This window comes from Oncorhynchus mykiss, unplaced genomic scaffold (assembly GCF_013265735.2).
Source record: "Oncorhynchus mykiss isolate Arlee unplaced genomic scaffold, USDA_OmykA_1.1 un_scaffold_225, whole genome shotgun sequence".
Lineage (NCBI taxonomy): Eukaryota > Metazoa > Chordata > Actinopteri > Salmoniformes > Salmonidae > Oncorhynchus > Oncorhynchus mykiss.
Window position 1 is genome coordinate 325,917 of NW_023493693.1, and position 23,447 is coordinate 349,363.

Sequence of the window (23,447 nt, forward strand, 5' to 3'; positions counted from 1 at the left end):
TGTATTAATCTGATCTCTAACATATCAACTAATCACCTCACATAGTAATCTGATCTCTAACATATCAACTAATCACCTCACATAGTAATCTGATCTCTTTAACATATCAACTAATCACCTCACATAGTAATCTGATCTCTTAACATATCAACTAATCACATCACATGATGTAGTAATCTGATCTCTTTAACATATCAACTAATCACCTCACATAGTAATCTGATCTCTTAACATATCAACTAATCACCTCACATAGTAATCTGATCTCTTTAATATATCAACTAATCACCTCACATGATACAGTAATCTGATCTCTTAACATATCAACTAATCACCTCACATAGTAATCTGATCTCTAACATATCAACTAATCACCTCACATAGTAATCTGATCTCTAACATATCAACTAATCACCTCACATAGTAATCTGATCTCTTTAACATATCAACTAATCACCTCACATAGTAATCTGATCTCTTAACATATCAACTAATCACATCACATGATGTAGTAATCTGATCTCTTTAACATATCAACTAATCACCTCACATAGTAATCTGATCTCTTAACATATCAACTAATCACCTCACATAGTAATCTGATCTCTTTAATATATCAACTAATCACCTCACATAGTAATCTGATCTCTAACATATCAACTAATCACCTCACATAGTAATCTGATCTCTAACATATCAACTAATCACCTCACATAGTAATCTGATCTCTAACATATCAACTAATCACCTCACATAGTAATCTGATCTATTAACTAATCACCTCACATAGTAATCTGATCTATCAACTAATCACATCACATAGTAATCTGATCTATCAACTAATCACCTCACATAGTAATCTGATCTATTAACTAATCACCTCACATAGTAATCTGATCTATTAACTAATCACATCACATAGTAATCTGATCTATTAACTAATCACATCACATAGTAATCTGATCTATTAACTAATCACCTCACATGATACAGTAATCTGATCTATTAACTAATCACCTCACATAGTAATCTGATCTATTAACTAATCACCTCACATGATGTAGTAATCTGATCTATCAACTAATCACCTCACATAGTAATCTGATCTATTAACTAATCACCTCACATAGTAATCTGATCTATTAACTAATCACCTCACATAGTAATCTGATCTATTAACTAATCACATCACATAGTAATCTGATCTATTAACTAATCACCTCACATAGTAATCTGATCTATCAACTAATCACCTCACATAGTAATCTGATCTATCAACTAATCACCTCACATAGTAATCTGATCTATTAACTAATCACCTCACATAGTAATCTGATCTATTAACTAATCACCTCACACAGTAATCTGATCTATTAACTAATCACCTCACATAGTAATCTGATCTATCAACTAATCACCTCACATAGTAATCTGATCTATCAACTAATCACCTCACATAGTAATCTGATCTATTAACTAATCACATCACATGATACAGTAATCTGATCTATTAACTAATCACCTCACATAGTAATCTGATCTATTAACTAATCACCTCACATAGTAATCTGATCTATTAACTAATCACCTCACATAGTAATCTGATCTCTTAACATATCAACTAATCACCTCACATAGTAATCTGATCTATTAACTAATCACCTCACATGATACAGTAATCTGATCTATTAACTAATCACCTCACATAGTAATCTGATCTCTTAACATATCAACTAATCACCTCACATAGTAATCTGATCTCTTAACATATCAACTAATCACCTCACATAGTAATCTGATCTATTAACTAATCACCTCACATGATACAGTAATCTGATCTATTAACTAATCACCTCACATAGTAATCTGATCTATTAACTAATCACCTCACATAGTAATCTGATCTATTAACTAATCACATCACATAGTAATCTGATCTATTAACTAATCACCTCACATAGTAATCTGATCTATTAACTAATCACCTCACACAGTAATCTGATCTATTAACTAATCACCTCACATAGTAATCTGATCTATTAACTAATCACCTCACATAGTAATCTGATCTATTAACTAATCACCTCACATAGTAATCTGATCTATTAACTAATCACCTCACATAGTAATCTGATCTATCAACTAATCACCTCACATGATACAGTAATCTGATCTATTAACTAATCACATCACATAGTAATCTGATCTCTTAACATATCAACTAATCACCTCACATAGTAATCTGATCTCTTAACATATCAACTAATCACCTCACATAGTAATCTGATCTCTTAACATATCAACTAATCACCTCACACAGTAATCTGATCTATTAACTAATCTCCTCACATAGTAATCTGATCTATTAACTAATCACCTCACACAGTAATCTGATCTATTAACTAATCACCTCACACAGTAATCTGATCTATTAACTAATCACCTCACATGATACAGTAATCTGATCTATTAACTAATCACCTCACATGATACAGTAATCTGATCTCTTTAACATGTCAGAAAACGACTCAGTCGATAACGTGGTACACAACCATTGGTTGATTCAACGACAGTGCGTCTAGTCGGGCAGGAAGTTAATCAGGTTTATCTTTCTCCTTGTATATGGTGCTACAGAAAGTGTTCATGTAACTCTGTGTGTGTGTGTGTGTGTGTGTGTGTGTGTGTGTGTGTGTGTGTGTGTGTGTGTGTGTGTATAGGAAGCGTGTGGTGGCTGTGTTACAGGAGATGCTTGTCCTACCTCAGACTCCTCCCTCTCTGGTCTCTCTGCTGACGGAGAAACTACTGACCCTGATACCTGACGACCACAGACGCATTCAGACCGTAGGTTATACACACACACACACACACACACACACACACACAATAGATAAAGGTGTCGTGAAAGTGAGAACCTGTGTGTGTGCGCGTGCCAGGTGGCGGAGGTGATCTCGGAGGTGCGTGAGCCCATCGTCGTCAGACAGCCGCTGGATGAGAACGAGAACCGCAGGAAACAAGTTAAGGTATTTGCTTTGATGTATCTCTCCTTTATTCTCTATCTAATCCTCCATCCCTCTCTCCATCCTCTTCCTCTCATCCCTACCTCTACCTCTCTCCATCCTCTACCTCTCCCTCTCTCTCCTTTATTCTCTATCTAATCCTCCATCCCTCTCTCCATCCTCTACCTCTTCCTCTCATCCCTACCTCTTTCTCTCTACTCTTCCCTCTCTCTCCCTCTCTTTACCTCTTCTCTATCTAATCCTCCATCCCTCCTCTTCTTTCTCTCCATCCTCTACCTCTCTCTCCTCTACCTCTCCCTCTCTCTCCTTTATTCTCTATCTAATCCTCCATCCCTCCTCTTCTTTCTCTCCATCCTCTCCCTCTCTCTCCTCTTCTCTCTCTCCTTTACCTCTCTCTCTCCTCTTCTCTCTCTCCTTTACCTCTCCCTCTCTCTCCTCTTCTCTCTCTCCTTTACCTCTCCCTCTCTCTCCTCTTCTCTCTCTCCTTTACCTCTCCCTCTCTCTCCTCTTTCTAATCCTTCATCCCTCTCTCCATCCTCTACCTCTCTCTCCTCTTCCTTCTCTCCTTTATTCTCTATCTAATCCTCCATCCCTCCTCTTCTTTCTCTCCATCCTCTACCTCTCTCTCCTCTACCTCTTCCCTCTCTCTCCTTTACCTCTTCTCTATCTAATCCTCCATCCCTCTCTCCATCCTCTACCTCTTCCTCTCATCCATACCTCTTCCTCTCTCCTCTTCCCTCTCTCTCCTTTACCTCTTCTCTATCTAATCCTCCATCCCTCTCTCCATCCCTCTCTCTTCTCTACCCCTCTCTCCTTTACCTCTCCCTCTCTCCTTCCAGTTAGCGTATGTGAAGGTTTGTATCCTAGAGACTAATCATATCAAATGTTATTAGTCAGGTGTTTGGTAATCAGATGTTATTAGTCAGGTGTTTGGTAATCAGATGTTATTAGTCAGGTGTTTGGTAATCAGATGTTATTAGTCAGGTGTTTGGTAATCAGATGTTATTAGTCAGGTGCTTGGTAATCAGATGTTATTAGTCAGGTGTTTGGTAATCAGATGTTATTAGTCAGGTGCTTGGTAATCAGATGTTATTAGTCAGGTGTTTGGTAATCAGATGTTATTAGTCAGGTGTTTGGTAATCAGATGTTATTAGTCAGGTGTTTGGTAATCAGATGTTATTAGTCAGGTGTTTGGTAATCCGATGTTATTAGTCAGGTGCTTGGTAATCAGATGTTATTAGTCAGGTGCTTGGTAATCAGATGTTATTAGTCAGGTGCTTGGTAATCAGATGTTATTAGGTGTTTGGTAATCAGATGTTATTAGGTGTTTGGTAATCAGATGTTATTAGGTGTTTGGTAATCAGATGTTATTAGTCAGGTGTTTGGTAATCAGATGTTATTAGTCAGGTGTTTGGTAATCAGATGTTATTAGGTGTTTGGTTATCAGATGTTATTAGGTGTTTGGTAATCAGATGTTATTAGGTGTTTGGTAATCAGATGTTATTAGTCAGGTGCTTGGTAATCAGATGTTATTAGTCAGGTGTTTGGTAATCAGATGTTATTAGGTGTTTGGTTATCAGATGTTATTAGGTGTTTGGTAATCAGATGTTATTAGGTACTTGGTAATCAGATGTTATTAGTCAGGTGTTTGGTAATCAGATGTTATTAGTCAGGTGTTTGGTAATCAGATGTTATTAGTCAGGTGTTTGGTAATCAGATGTTATTAGTCAGGTGTTTGGTAATCAGATGTTATTAGTCAGGTGTTTGGTAATCAGATGTTATTAGTCAGGTGCTTGGTAATCAGATGTTATTAGTCAGGTGTTTGGTAATCAGATGTTATTAGTCAGGTGCTTGGTAATCAGATGTTATTAGTCAGGTGTTTGGTAATCAGATGTTATTAGTCAGGTGTTTGGTAATCAGATGTTATTAGTCAGGTGTTTGGTAATCAGATGTTATTAGTCAGGTGTTTGGTAATCCGATGTTATTAGTCAGGTGCTTGGTAATCAGATGTTATTAGTCAGGTGCTTGGTAATCAGATGTTATTAGTCAGGTGCTTGGTAATCAGATGTTATTAGGTGTTTGGTAATCAGATGTTATTAGGTGTTTGGTAATCAGATGTTATTAGGTGTTTGGTAATCAGATGTTATTAGTCAGGTGTTTGGTAATCAGATGTTATTAGTCAGGTGTTTGGTAATCAGATGTTATTAGGTGTTTGGTTATCAGATGTTATTAGGTGTTTGGTAATCAGATGTTATTAGGTGTTTGGTAATCAGATGTTATTAGTCAGGTGCTTGGTAATCAGATGTTATTAGTCAGGTGTTTGGTAATCAGATGTTATTAGGTGTTTGGTTATCAGATGTTATTAGGTGTTTGGTAATCAGATGTTATTAGGTGCTTGGTAATCAGATGTTATTAGTCAGGTGTTTGGTAATCAGATGTTATTAGTCAGGTGTTTGGTAATCAGATGTTATTAGTCAGGTGTTTGGTAATCAGATGTTATTAGTCAGGTGTTTGGTAATCAGATGTTATTAGTCAGGTGCTTGGTAATCAGATGTTATTAGTCAGGTGCTTGGTAATCAGATGTTATTAGTCAGGTGCTTGGTAATCAGATGTTATTAGTCAGGTGTTTGGTAATCAGATGTTATTAGTCAGGTGCTTGGTAATCAGATGTTATTAGTCAGGTGTTTGGTAATCGACAGATGTAGAGTAACATGCTGACTTTCGGGCCCCTTCCCAACAAAACAATAATGGAACAATAGTAACAGCAGGAATACATCCACAAGGCACTAAGACGGCATTCAATGAGCCAACAAGAAAAGGCTCACCCAGAGGTTGGTGCTCCTAGTAGCCCGGGGACTTCAATGCAGGGAAACTTTAACCAAATTTCTATCAGAGAGTTAAATGTGACAACAACTCTGGACCATCTTTACTCCACACACAGAGAGACACATACAAAGCTCTCCCTCAACATTCACAAGGCCGCGGGGCCATACTGATTTCCAGGACGAGCTGACCAACTGTGTAAGAGAGAGTGTCTTCCCTATCCCGAGTCTGTATTGCCAACATGTTTTAAGCAGATCACCATATAGTCCCTGTGCCTAAGAACTCTAAAGTAGCCTGCCTAAATGACCTCCGACCCATAGCACACACGTCTGTAGTCATGAAATGCTTTGAAAGGCTGTTCATGACTCACATCAACACCATTATCCCAGAAACCCTGGACCGGAGGTGCACAATTGGCGGAACCTCGGCCCTGGACCGGGTGATCTGTCTGGACCACCGGGTGATCTGTCTGGACCACCGGGTGATCTGTCTGGACCACCGGGTGATCTGTCTGGACCACCGAGTGATCTGTCTGGACCGGGTGATCTGTCTGCACCACCGAGTGATCTGTCTGGACCACCGAGTGATCTGTCTGGACCGGGTGATCTGCCTGGACCGAGTGATCTGTCTGGACCGAGTGATCTGTCTGGACCGAGTGATCTGTCTGGACCACCGAGTGATCTGTCTGGACCGGGTGATCTGTCTGGACCACCGAGTGATCTGTCTGGACCGAGTGATCTGTCTGGACCGGGTGATCTGTCTGGACCACCGAGTGATCTGTCTGGACCGGGTGATCTGTCTGGACCGGGTGATCTGTCTGGACCACCGGGTGATCTGTCTGGACCGGGTGATCTGTCTGGACCGGGTGATCTGTCTGGACCGAGTGATCTGTCTGGACCGGGTGATCTGTCTGGACCACCGAGTGATCTGTCTGGACCGGGTGATCTGTCTGGACCGAGTGATCTGTCTGGACCGGGTGATCTGTCTGGACCGGGTGATCTGTCTGGACCTCGATACATTTCTCAGAAATAATTGTTAAATTAAATATTGATGAAGCAACCCGTTTTTTTTCAGTGCTGGTAGAAATGGGGTGAAATGGATTTCCGTTTTCCTACATTACAGTCACCGGCCACTAGGAGCATTTCCTCTGCTTGTCTCTGTGCAGCTCGCTGAGTGCCGTTTCTATGCATCGGTTTGTGGTCGGAAATGGTCCGCTATGAAAAATATAGGTCTCAACTCTCTTGGTAAATAATATGGTCTACAGCTTATCATGAGCTATTCTACCTCCGTGGGGCAGGTATAAACTCCAAATGGAGGTCAGTGGTCGCTGTTCCGATGTCCAGAAGCTCTTTACGGTCTGTAACCTCCCTCTCTCTCCTCTCTGTCTCTCTCTCACCTCTCTTTTCTCTCTGTCTCTCTCTTCTCTGTCTCTCTCTCCTCTCTGTCTCTCTCTCTCTCTCTCTCTCCTCTCTGTCTCTCTCTCTCTCTCTCTCCCTCCTCTCTCTCCCTCCTCTCCCTCTCTCCTCTCTCTCTCTGTCTATCTCTCTCTGTCTCTCTCTCTCTGTCTGTCTCTCTCCTCTCTCTCTCTGTCTATCTCTCTCTGTCTCTCTCTCTCTGTCTGTTTCTCTCTCTCTCCTCTCTGTCTCTCTTCTCTCTGTCTCTCTCTCTCTCCTCTCTCTGTCTCCTCTCTCCTCTCTCTCTCTGTCTCTCTCTGTCTCTCTCTCCTCTCTCTGTCTCTCTCTGTCTCCTCTCTGTCTCCTCTCTCTCTCCCCTCTCCTCTCTCTCTTCTTCCAGCTAGCGGAGATGAAAGTTGGTATCCTAGAAGCTAAACAGGCTTTAGAGGAGTGTATCAGTAACCAGCAGTTCAGCAGAGCAGCGGAGCTGAAGGACTCTATAACTGACCTGGAGAACCTGAGGAACAACATCCTGCAGGAGGAGAACACACAGCAGGAGGACAAGGAGACGGAGACACGCATGGAGAAGGTACAGACACACACACATACACACACCCCGGAATCACACACACACAGCAGGACGACAAGGAGACAGAGACACGCATGGAGAAGGTACAGACACACACACATACACACACCACGGAATCACACACACACAGCAGGACGACAAGGAGACGGAGACACGCATGGAGAAGGTACAGACACACACACACACACACCACAGACACACACACCACAGACACACCACAGAATCACAGCAGGACGACAAGGAGGCAGAGACACGCATGGAGAAGGTACAGACACACACACCACAGAATCACACACACCACAGAATCACACACACCACAGAATCACACACACCACAGACACACACACCATGGAATCACACACACACACACACACCACGGAATCACACACACACACACACCACGGAATCACGCACACATACACCACGGAATCACATACACACACACCACGGAATCACACAGCAGGACGACAAGGAGACAGAGACATGGAGAAGGTACAGACACGTTATTGTCTCTTGTGTTGTGTTCTCTCTGTCAGACGGACCCAGAGACTCTCCTGCGCTGTCTGACCATGTGTGTTGAGCTGCTGAAACAGATGAACATCAAGACGAGGATCGGTCCCACCATGTCAGCTATCCTCTCCTCTCTGGTACTATACTGTCTAATCTAACATATAGGATCCATCATGTCAGCTATCCTCTCCTCTCTGGTACTATACTGTCTAATCTAACATATAGGATCCATCATGTCAGCTATCCTCTCCTCTCTGGTACTATACTGTCTAATCTAACATATAGGATCCATCATGTCAGCTATCCTCTCCTCTCTGGTACTATACTGTCTAATCTAACATATAGGATCCATCATGTCAGCTATCCTATCCTCTCTGGTACTATACTGTCTAATCTAACATATAGGATCCATCATGTCAGCTATCCTCTCCTCTCTGGTACTATACTGTCTAATCTAACATATAGGATCCATCATGTCAGCTATCCTCTCTGGTACTATACTGTCTAATCTAACATATAGGATCCATCATGTCAGCTATCCTCTCCTCTCTGGTACTATACTGTCTAATCTAACATATAGGATCCACCATGTCAGCTATCCTCTCCTCTCTGGTACTATACTGTCTAATCTAACATATAGGATCCATCATGTCAGCTATCCTCTCCTCTCTGGTACTATACTGTCTAATCTAACATATAGGATCCACCATGTCATCTATCCTCTCCTCTCTGGTACTATACTGTCTAATCTAACATATAGGATCCACCATGTCAGCTATCCTCTCTGGTACTATACTGTCTAATCTAACATATAGGATCCATCATGTCAGCTATCCTCTCCTCTCTGGTACTATACTGTCTAATCTAACATATAGGATCCACCATGTCAGCTATCCTCTCTGGTACTATACTGTCTAATCTAACATATAGGATCCACCATGTCAGCTATCCTCTCCTCTCTGGTACTATACTGTCTAATCTAACATATAGGATCCACCATGTCAGCTATCCTCTCTGGTACTATACTGTCTAATCTAACATATAGGATCCATCATGTCAGCTATCCTCTCTGGTACTATACTGTCTAATCTAACGTATAGGATCCATCATGTCAGCTATCCTCTCCTCTCTGGTACTATACTGTCTAATCTAACATATAGGATCCATCATGTCAGCTATCCTCTCCTCTCTGGTACTATACTGTCTAATCTAACGTATAGGATCCATCATGTCAGCTATCCTCTCCTCTCTGGTACTATACTGTCTAATCTAACATATAGGATCCATCATGTCAGCTATCCTCTCCTCTCTGGTACTATACTGTCTAATCTAACATATAGGATCCACCATGTCAGCTATCCTCTCTGGTACTATACTGTCTAATCTAACATATAGGATCCACCATGTCAGCTATCCTCTCCTCTCTGGTACTATACTGTCTAATCTAACATATAGGATCCATCATGTCAGCTATCCTCTCTGGTACTATACTGTCTAATCTAACATATAGGATCCACCATGTCAGCTATCCTCTCCTCTCTGGTACTATACTGTCTAATCTAACATATAGGATCCATCATGTCAGCTATCCTCTCTGGTACTATACTGTCTAATCTAACATATAGGATCCATCATGTCAGCTATCCTCTCTGGTACTATACTGTCTAATCTAACATATAGGATCCACCATGTCAGCTATCCTCTCCTCTCTGGTACTATACTGTCTAATCTAACATATAGGATCCATCATGTCAGCTATCCTCTCCTCTCTGGTACTATACTGTCTAATCTAACATATAGGATCCATCATGTCAGCTATCCTCTCTGGTACTATACTGTCTAATCTAACATATAGGATCCACCATGTCAGCTATCCTCTCTGGTACTATACTGTCTAATCTAACATATAGGATCCATCATGTCAGCTATCCTCTCCTCTCTGGTACTATACTGTCTAATCTAACATATAGGATCCACCATGTCAGCTATCCTCTCCTCTCTGGTACTATACTGTCTAATCTAACATATAGGATCCATCATGTCAGCTATCCTCTCCTCTCTGGTACTATACTGTCTAATCTAACATATAGGATCCACCATGTCAGCTATCCTCTCCTCTCTGGTACTATACTGTCTAATCTAACATATAGGATCCACCATGTCAGCTATCCTCTCCTCTCTGGTACTATACTGTCTAATCTAACATATAGGATCCATCATGTCAGCTATCCTCTCTGGTACTATACTGTCTAATCTAACATATAGGATCCATCATGTCAGCTATCCTCTCCTCTCTGGTACTATACTGTCTAATCTAACATATAGGATCCACCATGTCAGCTATCCTCTCTGGTACTATACTGTCTAATCTAACATATAGGATCCATCATGTCAGCTATCCTATCCTCTCTGGTACTATACTGTCTAATCTAACATATAGGATCCATCATGTCAGCTATCCTCTCCTCTCTGGTACTATACTGTCTAATCTAACATATAGGATCCATCATGTCAGCTATCCTCTCCTCTCTGGTACTATACTGTCTAATCTAACATATAGGATCCATCATGTCAGCTATCCTCTCTGGTACTATACTGTCTAATCTAACATATAGGATCCACCATGTCAGCTATCCTCTCCTCTCTGGTACTATACTGTCTAATCTAACATATAGGATCCACCATGTCAGCTATCCTCTCCTCTCTGGTACTATACTGTCTAATCTAACATATAGGATCCACCATGTCAGCTATCCTCTCTGGTACTATACTGTCTAATCTAACATATAGGATCCACCATGTCAGCTATCCTCTCCTCTCTGGTACTATACTGTCTAATCTAACATATAGGATCCATCATGTCAGCTATCCTCTCCTCTCTGGTACTATACTGTCTAATCTAACATATAGGATCCATCATGTCAGCTATCCTCTCTGGTACTATACTGTCTAATCTAACATATAGGATCCACCATGTCAGCTATCCTCTCCTCTCTGGTACTATACTGTCTAATCTAACATATAGGATCCACCATGTCAGCTATGCTCTCCTCTCTGGTACTATACTGTCTAATCTAACGTATAGGATCCACCATGTCAGCTATCCTCTCCTCTCTGGTACTATACTGTCTAATCTAACATATAGGATCCATCATGTCAGCTATCCTCTCCTCTCTGGTACTATACTGTCTAATCTAACATATAGGATCCACCATGTCAGCTATCCTCTCTGGTACTATACTGTCTAATCTAACATATAGGATCCACCATGTCAGCTATCCTCTCCTCTCTGGTACTACACTGTCTAATCTAACATATAGGATCCACCATGTCAGCTATCCTCTCTGGTACTATACTGTCTAATCTAACATATAGGATCCATCATGTCAGCTATCCTCTCCTCTCTGGTACTATACTGTCTAATCTAACATATAGGATCCATCATGTCAGCTATCCTCTCCTCTCTGGTACTATACTGTCTAATCTAACATATAGGATCCACCATGTCAGCTATCCTCTCTGGTACTATACTGTCTAATCTAACATATAGGATCCACCATGTCAGCTATCCTCTCCTCTCTGGTACTATACTGTCTAATCTAACATATAGGATCCACCATGTCAGCTATCCTCTCCTCTCTGGTACTATACTGTCTAATCTAACATATAGGATCCACCATGTCAGCTATCCTCTCCTCTCTGGTACTATACTGTCTAATCTAACATATAGGATCCATCATGTCAGCTATCCTCTCTGGTACTATACTGTCTAATCTAACATATAGGATCCACCATGTCAGCTATCCTCTCCTCTCTGGTACTATACTGTCTAATCTAACATATAGGATCCATCATGTCAGCTATCCTCTCCTCTCTGGTACTATACTGTCTAATCTAACATATAGGATCCATCATGTCAGCTATCCTCTCTGGTACTATACTGTCTAATCTAACATATAGGATCCATCATGTCAGCTATCCTCTCCTCTCTGGTACTATACTGTCTAATCTAACATATAGGATCCACCATGTCAGCTCTCCTCTCTGGTACTATACTGTCTAATCTAACATATAGGATCCACCATGTCAGCTATCCTCTCCTCTCTGGTACTATACTGTCTAATCTAACGTATAGGATCCACCATGTCAGCTATCCTCTCCTCTCTGGTACTATACTGTCTAATCTAACATATAGGATCCATCATGTCAGCTATCCTCTCCTCTCTGGTACTATACTGTCTAATCTAACATATAGGATCCACCATGTCAGCTATCCTCTCCTCTCTGGTACTATACTGTCTAATCTAACATATAGGATCCATCATGTCAGCTATCCTCTCTGGTACTATACTGTCTAATCTAACATATAGGATCCACCATGTCAGCTATCCTCTCTGGTACTATACTGTCTAATCTAACATATAGGATCCACCATGTCAGCTATCCTCTCCTCTCTGGTACTATACTGTCTAATCTAACATATAGGATCCACCATGTCAGCTATCCTCTCCTCTCTGGTACTATACTGTCTAATCTAACATATAGGATCCACCATGTCAGCTATCCTCTCCTCTCTGGTACTATACTGTCTAATCTAACATATAGGATCCACCATGTCAGCTATCCTCTCTGGTACTATACTGTCTAATCTAACATATAGGATCCACCATGTCAGCTATCCTCTCTGGTACTATACTGTCTAATCTAACATATAGGATCCATCATGTCAGCTATCCTCTCTGGTACTATACTGTCTAATCTAACATATAGGATCCATCATGTCAGCTATCCTCTCTGGTACTATACTGTCTAATCTAACATATAGGATCCACCATGTCAGCTATCCTCTCCTCTCTGGTACTATACTGTCTAATCTAACATATAGGATCCACCATGTCAGCTATCCTCTCCTCTCTGGTACTATACTGTCTAATCTAACATATAGGATCCACCATGTCAGCTATCCTCTCTGGTACTATACTGTCTAATCTAACATATAGGATCCACCATGTCAGCTATCCTCTCCTCTCTGGTACTATACTGTCTAATCTAACATATAGGATCCATCATGTCAGCTATCCTCTCTGGTACTATACTGTCTAATCTAACATATAGGATCCATCATGTCAGCTATCCTCTCTGGTACTATACTGTCTAATCTAACATATAGGATCCATCATGTCAGCTATCCTCTCTGGTACTATACTGTCTAATCTAACATATAGGATCCATCATGTCAGCTATCCTCTCTGGTACTATACTGTCTAATCTAACATATAGGATCCATCATGTCAGCTATCCTCTCCTCTCTGGTACTATACTGTCTAATCTAACATATAGGATCCATCATGTCAGCTATCCTCTCCTCTCTGGTACTATACTGTCTAATCTAACATATAGGATCCATCATGTCAGCTATCCTCTCTGGTACTATACTGTCTAATCTAACATATAGGATCCACCATGTCAGCTATCCTCTCTGGTACTATACTGTCTAATCTAACATATAGGATCCACCATGTCAGCTATCCTCTCTGGTACTATACTGTCTAATCTAACATATAGGATCCATCATGTCAGCTATCCTCTCCTCTCTGGTACTATACTGTCTAATCTAACATATAGGATCCATCATGTCAGCTATCCTCTCCTCTCTGGTACTATACTGTCTAATCTAACATATAGGATCCATCATGTCAGCTATCCTCTCTGGTACTATACTGTCTAATCTAACATATAGGATCCATCATGTCAGCTATCCTCTCCTCTCTGGTACTATACTGTCTAATCTAACATATAGGATCCATCATGTCAGCTATCCTCTCCTCTCTGGTACTATACTGTCTAATCTAACATATAGGATCCATCATGTCAGCTATCCTCTCCTCTCTGGTACTATACTGTCTAATCTAACATATAGGATCCACCATGTCAGCTATCCTCTCTGGTACTATACTGTCTAATCTAACACATAGGATCCACCATGTCAGCTATCCTCTCCTCTCTGGTACTATACTGTCTAATCTAACATATAGGATCCATCATGTCAGCTATCCTCTCTGGTACTATACTGTCTAATCTAACATATAGGATCCATCATGTCAGCTATCCTCTCCTCTCTGGTACTATACTGTCTAATCTAACATATAGGATCCACCATGTCAGCTATCCTCTCCTCTCTGGTACTATACTGTCTAATCTAACATATAGGATCCACCATGTCAGCTATCCTCTCTGGTACTATACTGTCTAATCTAACATATAGGATCCACCATGTCAGCTATCCTCTCTGGTACTATACTGTCTAATCTAACATATAGGATCCATCATGTCAGCTATCCTCTCTGGTACTATACTGTCTAATCTAACATATAGGATCCACCATGTCAGCTATCCTCTCTGGTACTATACTGTCTAATCTAACATATAGGATCCATCATGTCAGCTATCCTCTCTGGTACTATACTGTCTAATCTAACATATAGGATCCATCATGTCAGCTATCCTCTCCTCTCTGGTACTATACTGTCTAATCTAACATATAGGATCCACCATGTCAGCTATCCTCTCTGGTACTATACTGTCTAATCTAACATATAGGATCCATCATGTCAGCTATCCTCTCCTCTCTGGTACTATACTGTCTAATCTAACATATAGGATCCATCATGTCAGCTATCCTCTCCTCTCTGGTACTATACTGTCTAATCTAACATATAGGATCCATCATGTCAGCTATCCTCTCCTCTCTGGTACTATACTGTCTAATCTAACATATAGGATCCATCATGTCAGCTATCCTCTCCTCTCTGGTACTATACTGTCTAATCTAACATATAGGATCCACCATGTCAGCTATCCTCTCCTCTCTGGTACTATACTGTCTAATCTAACATATAGGATCCATCATGTCAGCTATCCTCTCCTCTCTGGTACTATACTGTCTAATCTAACGTATAGGATCCACCATGTCAGCTCTCCTCTCTGGTACTATACTGTCTAATCTAACATATAGGATCCATCATGTCAGCTATCCTCTCCTCTCTGGTACTATACTGTCTAATCTAACATATAGGATCCAACATGTCAGCTATCCTCTCTGGTACTATACTGTCTAATCTAACATATAGGATCCACCATGTCAGCTATCCTCTCCTCTCTGGTACTATACTGTCTAATCTAACATATAGGATCCACCATGTCAGCTATCCTCTCCTCTCTGGTACTATACTGTCTAATCTAACATATAGGATCCACCATGTCAGCTATCCTCTCCTCTCTGGTACTATACTGTCTAATCTAACATATAGGATCCACCATGTCAGCTATCCTCTCTGGTACTATACTGTCTAATCTAACATATAGGATCCACCATGTCAGCTATCCTCTCCTCTCTGGTACTATACTGTCTAATCTAACATATAGGATCCACCATGTCAGCTATCCTCTCCTCTCTGGTACTATACTGTCTAATCTAACATATAGGATCCATCATGTCAGCTATCCTCTCTGGTACTATACTGTCTAATCTAACATATAGGATCCATCATGTCAGCTATCCTCTCCTCTCTGGTACTATACTGTCTAATCTAACATATAGGATCCACCATGTCAGCTATCCTCTCCTCTCTGGTACTATACTGTCTAATCTAACATATAGGATCCACCATGTCAGCTATCCTCTCTGGTACTATACTGTCTAATCTAACATATAGGATCCACCATGTCAGCTATCCTCTCTGGTACTATACTGTCTAATCTAACATATAGGATCCATCATGTCAGCTATCCTCTCTGGTACTATACTGTCTAATCTAACATATAGGATCCACCATGTCAGCTATCCTCTCTGGTACTATACTGTCTAATCTAACATATAGGATCCATCATGTCAGCTATCCTCTCTGGTACTATACTGTCTAATCTAACATATAGGATCCATCATGTCAGCTATCCTCTCCTCTCTGGTACTATACTGTCTAATCTAACATATAGGATCCACCATGTCAGCTATCCTCTCTGGTACTATACTGTCTAATCTAACATATAGGATCCATCATGTCAGCTATCCTCTCCTCTCTGGTACTATACTGTCTAATCTAACATATAGGATCCATCATGTCAGCTATCCTCTCCTCTCTGGTACTATACTGTCTAATCTAACATATAGGATCCATCATGTCAGCTATCCTCTCCTCTCTGGTACTATACTGTCTAATCTAACATATAGGATCCATCATGTCAGCTATCCTCTCCTCTCTGGTACTATACTGTCTAATCTAACATATAGGATCCACCATGTCAGCTATCCTCTCCTCTCTGGTACTATACTGTCTAATCTAACATATAGGATCCATCATGTCAGCTATCCTCTCCTCTCTGGTACTATACTGTCTAATCTAACATATAGGATCCATCATGTCAGCTATCCTCTCTGGTACTATACTGTCTAATCTAACATATAGGATCCACCATGTCAGCTATCCTCTCTGGTACTATACTGTCTAATCTAACATATAGGATCCATCATGTCAGCTATCCTCTCCTCTCTGGTACTATACTGTCTAATCTAACATATAGGATCCAACATGTCAGCTATCCTCTCTGGTACTATACTGTCTAATCTAACATATAGGATCCACCATGTCAGCTATCCTCTCCTCTCTGGTACTATACTGTCTAATCTAACATATAGGATCCACCATGTCAGCTATCCTCTCCTCTCTGGTACTATACTGTCTAATCTAACATATAGGATCCACCATGTCAGCTATCCTCTCCTCTCTGGTACTATACTGTCTAATCTAACATATAGGATCCACCATGTCAGCTATCCTCTCTGGTACTATACTGTCTAATCTAACATATAGGATCCACCATGTCAGCTATCCTCTCCTCTCTGGTACTATACTGTCTAATCTAACATATAGGATCCACCATGTCAGCTATCCTCTCCTCTCTGGTACTATACTGTCTAATCTAACATATAGGATCCATCATGTCAGCTATCCTCTCTCTGGTACTATACTGTCTAATCTAACATATAGGATCCACCATGTCAGCTATCCTCTCTGGTACTATACTGTCTAATCTAACGTATAGGATCCATCATGTCAGCTATCCTCTCCTCTCTGGTACTATACTGTCTAATCTAACATATACGATCCACCATGTCAGCTATCCTCTCTGGTACTATACTGTCTAATCTAACATATAGGATCCATCATGTCAGCTATCCTCTCTGGTACTATACTGTCTAATCTAACATATAGGATCCACCATGTCAGCTATCCTCTCCTCTCTGGTACTATACTGTCTAATCTAACGTATAGGATCCATCATGTCAGCTATCCTCTCCTCTCTGGTACTATACTGTCTAATCTAACATATAGGATCCATCATGTCAGCTATCCTCTCCTCTCTGGTACTATACTGTCTAATCTAACATATAGGATCCATCATGTCAGCTATCCTCTCTGGTACTATACTGTCTAATCTAACATATAGGATCCACCATGTCAGCTATCCTCTCTGGTACTATACTGTCTAATCTAACATATAGGATCCATCATGTCAGCTATCCTCTCTGGTACTATACTGTCTAATCTAACATATAGGATCCACCATGTCAGCTATCCTCTCCTCTCTGGTACTATACTGTCTAATCTAACATATAGGATCCACCATGTCAGCTATCCTCTCCTCTCTGGTACTATACTGTCTAATCTAACATATAGAATCCACCATGTCAGCTATCCTCTCCTCTCTGGTACTATACTGTCTAATCTAACATATAGGATCCATCATGTCAGTTATCCTCTCCTCTCTGGTACTATACTGTCTAATCTAACATATAGGATCCATCATGTCAGCTATCCTCTCTGGTACTATACTGTCTAATCTAACATATAGGATCCACCATGTCAGCTATCCTCTCTGGTACTATACTGTCTAATCTAACATATAGGATCCATCATGTCAGCTATCCTCTCCTCTCTGGTACTATACTGTCTAATCTAACATATAGGATCCATCATGTCAGCTATCCTCTCTGGTACTATACTGTCTAATCTAACATATAGGATCCACCATGTCAGCTATCCTCTCCTCTCTGGTACTATACTGTCTAATCTAACGTATAGGATCCATCATGTCAGCTATCCTCTCCTCTCTGGTACTATACTGTCTAATCTAACGTATAGGATCCATCATGTCAGCTATCCTCTCCTCTCTGGTACTATACTGTCTAATCTAACATATAGGATCCATCATGTCAGCTATCCTCTCCTCTCTGGTACTATACTGTCTAATCTAACATATAGGATCCACCATGTCAGCTATCCTCTCTGGTACTATACTGTTTAATCTAACGTATAGGATCCATCATGTCAGCTATCCTCTCTGGAACTATACTGTCTAATCTAACATATAGGATCCACCATGTCAGCTATCCTCTCCTCTCTGGTACTATACTGTCTAATCTAACATATAGGATCCATCATGTCAGCTATCCTCTCCTCTCTGGTACTATACTGTCTAATCTAACATATAGGATCCACCATGTCAGCTATCCTCTCCTCTCTGGTACTATACTGTCTAATCTAACATATAGGATCCATCATGTCAGCTATCCTCTCTGGTACTATACTGTCTAATCTAACATATAGGATCCACCATGTCAGCTATCCTCTCCTCTCTGGTACTATACTGTCTAATCTATCATATAGGATCCATCATGTCAGCTATCCTCTCCTCTCTGGTACTATACTGTCTAATCTAACATATAGGATCCATCATGTCAGCTATCCTCTCCTCTCTGGTACTATACTGTCTAATCTAACATATAGGATCCACCATGTCAGCTATCCTCTCCTCTCTGGTACTATACTGTCTAATCTAACATATAGGATCCACCATGTCAGCTATCCTCTCTGGTACTATACTGTCTAATCTAACATATAGGATCCACCATGTCAGCTATCCTCTCTGGTACTATACTGTCTAATCTAACATATAGGATCCATCATGTCAGCTATCCTCTCTGGTACTATACTGTCTAATCTAACATATAGGATCCATCATGTCAGCTATCCTCTCCTCTCTGGTACTATACTGTCTAATCTAACATATAGGATCCACCATGTCAGCTATCCTCTCTGGTACTATACTGTCTAATCTAACATATAGGATCCACCATGTCAGCTATCCTCTCTGGTACTATACTGTCTAATCTAACATATAGGATCCATCATGTCAGCTATCCTCTCCTCTCTGGTACTATACTGTCTAATCTAACATATAGGATCCATCATGTCAGCTATCCTCTCCTCTCTGGTACTATACTGTCTAATCTAACATATAGGATCCATCATGTCAGCTATCCTCTCTGGTACTATACTGTCTAATCTAACATATAGGATCCATCATGTCAGCTATCCTCTCCTCTCTGGTACTATACTGTCTAATCTAACATATAGGATCCATCATGTCAGCTATCCTCTCCTCTCTGGTACTATACTGTCTAATCTAACATATAGGATCCATCATGTCAGCTATCCTCTCCTCTCTGGTACTATACTGTCTAATCTAACATATAGGATCCACCATGTCAGCTATCCTCTCTGGTACTATACTGTCTAATCTAACACATAGGATCCACCATGTCAGCTATCCTCTCCTCTCTGGTACTATACTGTCTAATCTAACATATAGGATCCATCATGTCAGCTATCCTCTCTGGTACTATACTGTCTAATCTAACATATAGGATCCATCATGTCAGCTATCCTCTCCTCTCTGGTACTATACTGTCTAATCTAACATATAGGATCCACCATGTCAGCTATCCTCTCCTCTCTGGTACTATACTGTCTAATCTAACATATAGGATCCACCATGTCAGCTATCCTCTCTGGTACTATACTGTCTAATCTAACATATAGGATCCACCATGTCAGCTATCCTCTCTGGTACTATACTGTCTAATCTAACATATAGGATCCATCATGTCAGCTATCCTCTCTGGTACTATACTGTCTAATCTAACATATAGGATCCACCATGTCAGCTATCCTCTCTGGTACTATACTGTCTAATCTAACATATAGGATCCATCATGTCAGCTATCCTCTCTGGTACTATACTGTCTAATCTAACATATAGGATCCATCATGTCAGCTATCCTCTCCTCTCTGGTACTATACTGTCTAATCTAACATATAGGATCCACCATGTCAGCTATCCTCTCTGGTACTATACTGTCTAATCTAACATATAGGATCCATCATGTCAGCTATCCTCTCCTCTCTGGTACTATACTGTCTAATCTAACATATAGGATCCATCATGTCAGCTATCCTCTCCTCTCTGGTACTATACTGTCTAATCTAACATATAGGATCCATCATGTCAGCTATCCTCTCCTCTCTGGTACTATACTGTCTAATCTAACATATAGGATCCATCATGTCAGCTATCCTCTCCTCTCTGGTACTATACTGTCTAATCTAACATATAGGATCCACCATGTCAGCTATCCTCTCCTCTATGGTACTATACTGTCTAATCTAACATATAGGATCCATCATGTCAGCTATCCTCTCCTCTCTGGTACTATACTGTCTAATCTAACATATAGGATCCATCATGTCAGCTATCCTCTCTGGTACTATACTGTCTAATCTAACATATAGGATCCACCATGTCAGCTATCCTCTCTGGTACTATACTGTCTAATCTAACATATAGGATCCATCATGTCAGCTATCCTCTCCTCTCTGGTACTATACTGTCTAATCTAACATATAGGATCCAACATGTCAGCTATCCTCTCTGGTACTATACTGTCTAATCTAACATATAGGATCCACCATGTCAGCTATCCTCTCCTCTCTGGTACTATACTGTCTAATCTAACATATAGGATCCACCATGTCAGCTATCCTCTCCTCTCTGGTACTATACTGTCTAATCTAACATATAGGATCCACCATGTCAGCTATCCTCTCCTCTCTGGTACTATACTGTCTAATCTAACATATTGGATCCACCATGTCAGCTATCCTCTCCTCTCTGGTACTATACTGTCTAATCTAACATATAGGATCCATCATGTCAGCTATCCTCTCCTCTCTGGTACTATACTGTCTAATCTAACATATAGGATCCATCATGTCAGCTATCCTCTCTGGTACTATACTGTCTAATCTAACATATAGGATCCACCATGTCAGCTATCCTCTCCTCTCTGGTACTATACTGTCTAATCTAACATATAGGATCCACCATGTCAGCTATCCTCTCCTCTCTGGTACTATACTGTCTAATCTAACATATAGAATCCACCATGTCAGCTATCCTCTCCTCTCTGGTACTATACTGTCTAATCTAACATATAGGATCCATCATGTCAGTTATCCTCTCCTCTCTGGTACTATACTGTCTAATCTAACATATAGGATCCATCATGTCAGCTATCCTCTCTGGTACTATACTGTCTAATCTAACATATAGGATCCACCATGTCAGCTATCCTCTCTGGTACTATACTGTCTAATCTAACATATAGGATCCATCATGTCAGCTATCCTCTCCTCTCTGGTACTATACTGTCTAATCTAACATATAGGATCCATCATGTCAGCTATCCTCTCTGGTACTATACTGTCTAATCTAACATATAGGATCCACCATGTCAGCTATCCTCTCCTCTCTGGTACTATACTGTCTAATCTAACGTATAGGATCCATCATGTCAGCTATCCTCTCCTCTCTGGTACTATACTGTCTAATCTAACGTATAGGATCCATCATGTCAGCTATCCTCTCCTCTCTGGTACTATACTGTCTAATCTAACATATAGGATCCATCATGTCAGCTATCCTCTCCTCTCTGGTACTATACTGTCTAATCTAACATATAGGATCCACCATGTCAGCTATCCTCTCTGGTACTATACTGTTTAATCTAACGTATAGGATCCATCATGTCAGCTATCCTCTCTGGAACTATACTGTCTAATCTAACATATAGGATCCACCATGTCAGCTATCCTCTCCTCTCTGGTACTATACTGTCTAATCTAACATATAGGATCCATCATGTCAGCTATCCTCTCCTCTCTGGTACTATACTGTCTAATCTAACATATAGGATCCACCATGTCAGCTATCCTCTCCTCTCTGGTACTATACTGTCTAATCTAACATATAGGATCCATCATGTCAGCTATCCTCTCTGGTACTATACTGTCTAATCTAACATATAGGATCCACCATGTCAGCTATCCTCTCCTCTCTGGTACTATACTGTCTAATCTATCATATAGGATCCATCATGTCAGCTATCCTCTCCTCTCTGGTACTATACTGTCTAATCTAACATATAGGATCCATCATGTCAGCTATCCTCTCCTCTCTGGTACTATACTGTCTAATCTAACATATAGGATCCACCATGTCAGCTATCCTCTCCTCTCTGGTACTATACTGTCTAATCTAACATATAGGATCCACCATGTCAGCTATCCTCTCTGGTACTATACTGTCTAATCTAACATATAGGATCCATCATGTCAGCTATCCTCTCTGGTACTATACTGTCTAATCTAACATATAGGATCCATCATGTCAGCTATCCTCTCTGGTACTATACTGTCTAATCTAACATATAGGATCCACCATGTCAGCTATCCTCTCCTCTCTGGTACTATACTGTCTAATCTAACATATAGGATCCATCATGTCAGCTATCCTCTCCTCTCTGGTACTATACTGTCTAATCTAACATATAGGATCCATCATGTCAGCTATCCTCTCTGGTACTATACTGTCTAATCTAACATATAGGATCCACCATGTCAGCTATCCTCTCTGGTACTATACTGTCTAATCTAACATATAGGATCCACCATGTCAGCTATCCTCTCCTCTCTGGTACTATACTGTCTAATCTAACATATAGGATCCACCATGTCAGCTATCCTCTCTGGTACTATACTGTCTAATCTAACATATAGGATCCATCATGTCAGCTATCCTCTCCTCTCTGGTACTATACTGTCTAATCTAACATATAGGATCCATCATGTCAGCTATCCTCTCCTCTCTGGTACT

At 40.6% G+C, this 23,447-nt stretch overlaps 1 protein-coding gene across 4 annotated transcripts in view; it reads left to right on the forward strand.

The window, feature by feature from the left end:
* The window catches only part of LOC110511139 (condensin complex subunit 3-like), a 150,161-nt gene that overhangs the window by 16,621 nt on the left and 110,093 nt on the right, over positions 1 to 23,447 (forward strand). For all 4 annotated transcript variants that reach the window (XM_036973203.1, XM_036973202.1, XM_036973204.1 and 1 more), the window contains exons 10-13: positions 2,718 to 2,841; positions 2,934 to 3,020; positions 7,635 to 7,823; positions 8,360 to 8,470. In XM_036973203.1, the coding sequence (XP_036829098.1) occupies positions 2,718 to 2,841; positions 2,934 to 3,020; positions 7,635 to 7,823; positions 8,360 to 8,470 (511 nt within the window). The remainder of the gene's footprint in view (positions 1 to 2,717; positions 2,842 to 2,933; positions 3,021 to 7,634; positions 7,824 to 8,359; positions 8,471 to 23,447) is intronic.